Source organism: Carlito syrichta, unplaced genomic scaffold, assembly GCF_000164805.1.
Source record: "Carlito syrichta isolate Samal-C Ts95f unplaced genomic scaffold, Tarsius_syrichta-2.0.1 Scaffold304341, whole genome shotgun sequence".
Lineage (NCBI taxonomy): Eukaryota > Metazoa > Chordata > Mammalia > Primates > Tarsiidae > Carlito > Carlito syrichta.
The window spans coordinates 228,008-235,788 of NW_007248437.1; the positions used below are offsets into that span (position 1 = coordinate 228,008).

The 7,781-nt window shown below is 51.1% G+C and overlaps 1 protein-coding gene across 1 annotated transcript in view; it reads right to left on the bottom strand.

The window, feature by feature from the left end:
- The window catches only part of LRRC43 (leucine rich repeat containing 43), a 16,110-nt gene extending 9,459 nt beyond the window's left edge, over positions 1-6,651 (bottom strand). The window contains exons 1-3 of the mRNA XM_021713206.1: positions 6,391-6,651; positions 4,898-5,008; positions 924-1,063 (exon numbers count right to left, since the gene is read on the bottom strand). Of these exons, the coding sequence (XP_021568881.1) occupies positions 924-1,030 (107 nt within the window). The 5' untranslated portion in view covers positions 1,031-1,063; positions 4,898-5,008; positions 6,391-6,651. The remainder of the gene's footprint in view (positions 1-923; positions 1,064-4,897; positions 5,009-6,390) is intronic.
- Between the last annotated feature and the right edge of the window lie 1,130 nt (positions 6,652-7,781).

Here is a 7,781-nt window from a genome sequence, read left to right on the forward strand (position 1 = left end):
CACCCGGCTCATTTTTTTGATTTATTGTAGAGATGAGGTCTCGCAAGTTGCCCAGGCGGGTCTCGAACCCGCGGGCTCAGGCAATCCACTCACCTCAGCCTCCCAAAGGCACGGGATTAGAGGTTGAGCCACCAAGCCCGGCTAACAGTGAGTCTTTAATCATAGCAGGGCCTCCAGGAAACCAAGAGCCTTTCCAGGACAGTAATTCTCAACATGGACAACTCAGCATCTCAGGGATGTTAGGTACTGCCTGGGGACATTTTTGGTTGTCACAGTGAGGAGGGAGCTACTACTGGCATCTGCTGGGTGCAGACCAGGGATACTAAACCTCCCAATGCACAGGACAGCCCCACCACAAAGGACATCAGGCCCAAGGCCAACAAAGCCCACGCTGAGAAACCCTGCTCCAATGTATGGCAATCAAGGCACTTTGACCGCCCCCCGACTTCTTGGCATCCTTCCCTGTGCTTCTGTGGGGTTTTATTTCTGAGCGGCGGTCTCACACTGTTGCCCAGGCTGGAGTGCAGTGGCACAAACATGACTCACCACAGCCTTGACCTCCTGGGCTGAAAGGATTCACCCTCTTCAGCCTCCCAAGTAGCTGGAACTACAGGTACACGCCACCACGCCCTTTTAATTTTTTAATTTTTTTGTAGAGACAAGGTCTCGCTATGTTGCCCAGGCTGGTCTCAGGCAATCCTCTCGCCTCCACCTTCCAAAGTGCTGGGATTACAGGCATGAGCCACCATGCCTGGCCTGGATTATTTGTATTGGGTCAGACAGATGAACCCTAGGTCTGGAGTTAGCAGTGAACTGGGAGTTAGAGAAAATCACCACGCTGAGTTATTTAAGTCACCAGGGTGGAATCACCCAGACCTAACGCTAGATTTCCTCCCGTCCGCGTCCTTGGGCTCCCAAGTTACCAGTGATCGGCGGTGACATACAGGCTCTCCATGGGGCCCAGGAGCTTGTTGTGGCCCAGCCCCAGGTGCTGGAGGCTGGGGGGCGGGTGGGCACACAGGCACTCCATGCTGCTCAGCTCGTTCCCGTAGAGCTCCAGCACCTAGGGGCGACATGGGCTGTGAGGTGCTAAATCAGCGCTGAGGACAGGCCCCTTCTTCTGCCCTGGAACACTTGGAAGAGGAATTATAACTTATCCATGTCCTGCCTCCTTGGGCCCAATTGAACTCCCTTCTAAAAATCCAGGAAGTGGTCAGGTGCGGTGGTTCATGCCTATAATCTCAGCACTTTGGGAGGCGGAGGTGGGAGAATCACTTGAGCTCAGGAGTTGGAAGCCAGCCTGGGCAACATAGTGAGACCCCATCTCTACACAAAAAATTTAAAAATTAGTCAGGCATGGTGGTGCACCCAGCTCCTTGGGAGGCTGAGGTGGAAGGACTGCCTGAGCCTAGGGAGTCGAGGCTGCGGTGAGCTGTGATCATGCCACTGCTCTCTAGTCTGGGTGGCAAAGTGAGACCCCAACTCAAAAAAAAAAACAAACCCAAACATCCAGGAAGAAAACATTCCTGTGACAGGTCTTGGGAAGTTTCTTTTCCTTTGTGAAAGACACTTCAAAATTTGGAATGGGTCGGGGTGGGGGGTGATGTTGGAAGAGGAGGGAAGTGAGAGGACAAAACATAGATTTAATACACCCAACAAGCAGCCATTTGAACATTGCCTAAATCTCACGTTTTTGTAGCAGTTCACCTAACTTACCCTCTAATCACTAGCCAAGAACAGAACCGGTAGCTACTGATAATTGTTTTACAGTCCCCCTCCCTAGCTTGTTTTGTACTAATTAGCTTTTCTATTTCAAGTATTTGCCGCCACCCATAAGACCCAGGTTAACCTAATCAGCCTCTCGCGATCTATGTGGCACAGACCCCCACCATGGCAGCAATCACGTGACTAACCCACACTCTGCCTGCTGTCCATCACCTGATGTCAGTACCTGAGCTTACCTGCCCCTTCGTGAGGATGTGGAGCAGACCATCACCCAACCACCTTAATGACCTTCCCCCATCAAAGGGAAGGGTTAAAAGGACTCAGCCACGTGCAACCAGTTGCCATTGCTAGGCCATTGCCAGGCCATTGTGGCCATTGCCTTGCTAAGCTATGGTGTGGCCATGTGTTCTTTGAGCTATGGCCAGGCCATGTTTCCTGGCTTTGGCCCCTTCCCCTACGCTGGGGAGGTGAATCTCCTCTTTTTCTCTAATTTAGTTTCTAGATAAACTATATTTTCGAATCTAACTTCCGTGTAATTATTTGCATCTGTCATGTGGCATCGGATCACACACCAGACACCCACACACCCACACCCCCGGAGGGCCTGACCTAACATTCTGGAGCGCCCATTGGGAATGTGACCCTAACAGGAAGGGAGTTATAGAATATGCTAGCACCTTCTCAATCTGGAGCATGTCTCTAGGAAAGCCAAAGGGACCCTGGGTGGAATAAGGAACAAACCCAGAGACAACCTGGAACTCTTTTCCTCACTTGTGACTCTCGTCCAAGGCCTCTCCTGGTTTTTCTTGAGCAGTGGCATGGAGTCACACTTACGAGTTCCTTCTGTCACTAAGTCAACTCTGCTCAGCATTAAATGAAAATTAAGACCAGCCGGGCTCGGTGGCTCAGCCTGTAATCCCGTACTTTAGGAGGCTGAGGTGAGTGGATTGCCTGAGCCCGTGGGTTCAAGATCCGCCTGGGCAACTTGGTGAGACCTCAACTCTACAATAAATCAAAAAATTAGCCAGGCATGGTAGCGCACCTTTTTTTTTTCAAAAAAAAAAAAAAAAGAAAATTAAGACTAATTTGATCTGCTCAGTTGAAAATGCATAATAAAACCTGGCTTACCTTTCAAATCTATTTTTCTATATGCCATCTTAACCACTTTTTTTTTTTTTTGAGTTGGAGTCTCACTCTGTCACCCAGACTGGAGTGCAGTGGCCACTCCCGGCCACCGCAGCCTCGCCTGCTGGCCTCCAGCAATCCTTCCGCCTCAGCCGTCCAAGTAGCTGGAACTACAGGCACGTGCTACCATGCCCGGCTAATTTTTGATTTATTGTAGAGATGAGGTCTCGCCAAGTTGCCCAGGCGGGTCTCGAACCCGCAGGCTCAGGCAATCCACTCACCTCAGCCTCCCAAAGCGCGGGATTACAGGCTGAGCCACCGAACCCGGCTATCTAGTTACTTTCTGACTGTGGATTTGCCTCTTCTCAATGTCCCACGTAAGTAGAATCATATTTGTTCTTTTGTGTCTGGTTTCTTCCACTTATAATCATGTTTTCTTTTTTATCAATATATTAGAGTTGTGGGGCACAAGAGAGGATTTGCTACATGAGTAGGGGCACGCAGGTGAAGTCCAGGCTTCTAGCTGGCCCTCTCTCCCCTTGGTAGTGAACTAGGCACCCATTGTGCTGACACATGCCTCCTCCCGCTTCCATCCCCTAGCAATGCCCAGTGTCGGACAATCCCACCTCTGTGCTAGTGTGACTAGAGTTCAGGGCCCACATATGAGTGAGAGCATGTGGTACTCAGTTCTTTGTTTCTGTGATGGTTCACTTAGCATGATGGTCTCCGGCTGCATGCACCATCATGGCTTCAAGGTTCGTCTATGTTGTAGCATGTCAGTGCTTCATTCCTCTTTCTAGGTGAATAATATTCCATTGTACAGATAGACCACATTCTTTTTTTTTTGAGTTGGAGTCTCACTCTGTCGCCCAGGCTGAGGGCCCAGGCAGGCTCACGGCCACCCCTGCGTCGACCTGCTGGGCTCCAGAGATCCTTCCACCTCAGCCTCCCAAGTAGCCGGAACCACAGGCGTGCTACCACGCCCGGCTCATTTTTTGATTTATTGTAGAGATCAGGTCTCGCCAAGTTGCCCGGGCTGGTCTTGAACCCATGGGCTCAGGCAATCCACTCGTCTCAACCTCCCAAAGTGCTTGGGATTCCATGCTGAGTCACTGAGCCTGGCCCCACATTCTTTTTTTGTGAGTTGGAGTCTCACTCTATCGCCCAGGCGGGAGTGCAATGGCATGCTCATGGCCACCACAGCCTCGACCTGCTGGGCTTATGCGATCCTTCCACCTCAGCCTTCTAAGTAGCTGAAACTACAGACACACACCACCATACCTGGCTAATTTTTGTGATTTATTGTAGAGACGAGGTCTCACCAAGTTGCCCAGGCTGGTCTCAAACCCCCAGGCTCAGGTAACCTCTCGCCTCGACCTCCCAATCTGCTGGGGTTACAGGCTGAGCCACCGTGCCCAGCCGACCACATTCTTAAAATGTATCCATTTATCTCATGTTGTTTCTCCCTCTGGCTATTGGGAAAAGTGCTACCATGAATATGGGTGTGTAAGAATCTGTTTTCAGTTCTTTCGGGGATATCCTAGGAATGAAATTGCTGGGCCATATGGTAATTGTATGTTTAACTTTTTTGAGAAATATGACCTCTATTTTATTGATTTATTTTGAGACAGGGTCTCATTCTGTCACTCAGGCTAGAGTGCAGTGGCACAATCACGGTTCACCACAGCCTCGACCTCCTGAGCTCAGGTGATCCTTCTGCTTCAGCCTCCCAAGTAACTGGCACTTACAGGTGCATGTCATCATACTCAGCTGATTTTTTTTTATCTTTTGTGCAGGTGAAGTCTCACTATATTGCCCAGGCTGGTCTCGAACTCCTGGGCTCAAGTGATCCTTCCACCTCAGCGTCCCAAAGTGCTAGAATTACAGGCATAAGCCACCAGGCCTGGCTCCCGTGTGACCTGTATTTGAAAAGCCTGGAGCTGGCCTTAGCCCCAGTCACCCTGGCCAACCCTGCGTGGAGCAGCTCAGGGCAGGCCTCTGGGTGACACTGGCTCAAAGAGCCCGAAGAGACCCAGAGATTCTTTACCTTGAGTGTCAGAGGCAGATTGGCGGCATTGACCTCCTTGATTCGATTGGCACTCAATATCAACTCTTCCAGCTTTAGAAATTTCAGGAGGTCTTTATCCACCAGGGTCACCTGGAAGGGAGGGAAGGGAAGCTAAGGGCTCTGGTGGGGGAGGCCGCTTTGGGGTAGAAACCAAGTCTATGTCAGGAAAACAACAGCTCATCGGTTCATGGTCACCACCATCCCTTCCTCCCCCGAGGCCCTTCCTGCATATTCCGCCAGGATTCAAGGGCCTCTTCCTCTGACTGCAGGTGGTAAACGATTTCCAGGTCAGTGTCCTGTGTCCCTCGCCTGACCAACTTCGAGTGAGGGCAGGAATCCCATCTTCTTTGCTGTCTACCCTAGAGCCACAGTGAGCCCCAGGGCCAAGTGGCAGCAGCACTTTGGTCAGTTACGTCTTCAGGGATCACCCTGGTTTACACAGAGCAGGGTCAGACCAGAAGCTTCAGTGACCCACTCAGAAATCGTCAGCTCTCTGTGGCCTCAGACATCAGGACCCCTCCCAGCTCAGCCTCTCTTCTCCATAGTGACCCCCTGTGCCTTTGTGCCCAGGATGAAGAGGGTTCCCAGAACATGAAACTTGCAGCGCTAAAATTGAGAAAGTCCTTGCCGGGCTCGGTGGCTCAGCCTGTAATCCCGTGCCTTTGGGAGGCTGAGGTGAGTGGATTGCCTGAGCCCGCGGGTTAGAGACCCGCCTGGGCAACTTGGCGAGACCTCATCTCTACAATAAAATAAAAAAATCAGCCGGGCATGGTAGCGCGTGCCTGTAATTCCGGCTACTCAGAAGGCTGAGGTGGAAGGATCGCCGGAGCCCAGTGGGTTGAGGCTGCGTTGACCAGGAGCGGCCACTGCACTCCAGTCTGGGCGACAGAGTGAGACTCCAACTCAAAAAAAAAAAAAAAAAAAAATTGAGAAAGTCCCAGGCAAACTGGCATGAGTTGGTCACCCTACTCATCCCTGGAACCGTGTTACTTCCCAGCTTCTTGCGGGAACAGAAAGCAAAGCAAAGGTCCCAGGAAGGCAGAGACCACGTTTCCATGCAATTTGGGGGCTCTGTTATGGATCTTAGCAAAGGAAAGCTTTTTAGTAACAGGAATTAAGATAACTGGTACTATGCTAACCCCTGGACCCCACGGTTTAAATGAAGTAAAACCAATATGGATCCTTCTAAAGGTCTGGAACCCTGGAGGATTGCACGCAGGGTACGTCCTAATCAGCTGCAGAAGGTGCACAAGAAACATGCCCCAAGGTTGAAGAAAGAAGACACACAGCAGAGGTTGAGCCACTGGTGCTCCTGGGGACAAGCTGGTGGTATCAGTCAGATTGAGGGCAGGTGGGCTTCAGATCAGCCCCAAGGCAGATCCCCTGAGACCTTAGGGTGAGAGGTGCCTCGCTCCTCCCTCCCTCAGGAGAACGGCCACCCCAGCGGCAACCCCCACACTCCCAGCACTCACCCCCTTGTCCACCACCCGCAGGGACCGAAAGTAGGAGTAGAAGAAGGTGTCTTTGACCCTCAGTGGATTTTGGATGGCCAGTTCTCTCAGAAAAATGTCTTCTGCACTGGAGCCCTGCAGCAGGGCCCAGGGGGACTGGGGGCTGCGGACCAGGCCCAGCAGGGTCTCCACGGTCTCCTCCCCAGGGCTCACTGTGTCCTCCTCCTCTCGGGGAACCAGCTCCTTCCATGCTCGCCATGTTCGAGGAAGAAAACGTGACTTGTTCTACAGTGGCAGAGGTGGGGAAGTTCTCTAGATAAGATGCAGCGCTCTTAAGGATTCAACACTCTCAAAATCAGGCAGATTGTAAAGTAGAACCATGGGGGAAGGAGTTTAGAAATCTACACACTGAGTAGTCGATCATTTTGATGGATTATTCGTCATGGATAGAATTACAGATGAGAGAAGATGCAAAACAATTTTTTTTTTTTTTGAGTTGGAGTCTCACTCCATCGCCCAGACTGGAGTGCAGTGGTATGCTCACGGCCACCGCAGCCTCCACCTGCTGGGCTCAGGCGATCCTTCCGCCTCAGCCTTCCAAGTAGCTGGGACTACAGGCGCGCCCCACATCACCCGGCTAATTTTTTGATTTATTGTAGAAACAAGGTCTTGCCAAGTTGCCCAGGCTGGTCCTGAACCTCTGAATTCAGGCAATCCTCTTGCTTCCACTTCCCAAAGTGCTGGGATTACAGGCTGAACCATCGTGCCTGGCTGATGCAAAATAACTAAGGCCTAATTCCGTCTTCAGTTTACTCTGGTCTTGGAAACCTTGTCCAGGTAAGTACAAGTGGTCAAATATTTACCACAAAGTTTGAGAAAATGTATGTACTAAAAGCCAGGAGGCACAAAAGGCAATCTGGGAGACATAATTCATCCAGGAAAGGTGTTTTAAAGAAGAGGTAGCAGCCGGGCTCAGTGGCTCAGTCTGTAATCCCGCGCCTTTGGGAGGCTGAGGTGAGTGGATTGCCTGAGCCCGCGGGTTCGAGACCCGCCTGGGCAACTTGGCAAGACCTCATCTCCACAATAAATCAAAAAATCAGCTGGGCATGGTAGCACGCGCCTGTAGTTCCAGCTACTTGGAAGGCTGAGGCGGAAGGATCGCCAAGAGCTCAGCGGGTCGAGGCTGCGGTGGCCGGGAGCGGCCACTGCACTCCAGTCTGGGCGACAGTGAGACTCTAACTCAAAAAAGAAAATTAAAAATTAAAAAAATAAAAAAGAGGTAGCAAGGCTGAAAAGGCAAATCTAGAACCTTCCCAGCAATAAGTGAAGGGTGAAAGAATTCATTCTCAAAGTTGACTGTCTCTCACCCTTTCCTCCATGAGGTTGCTGAAATATATCTTGGAAACGCTGAA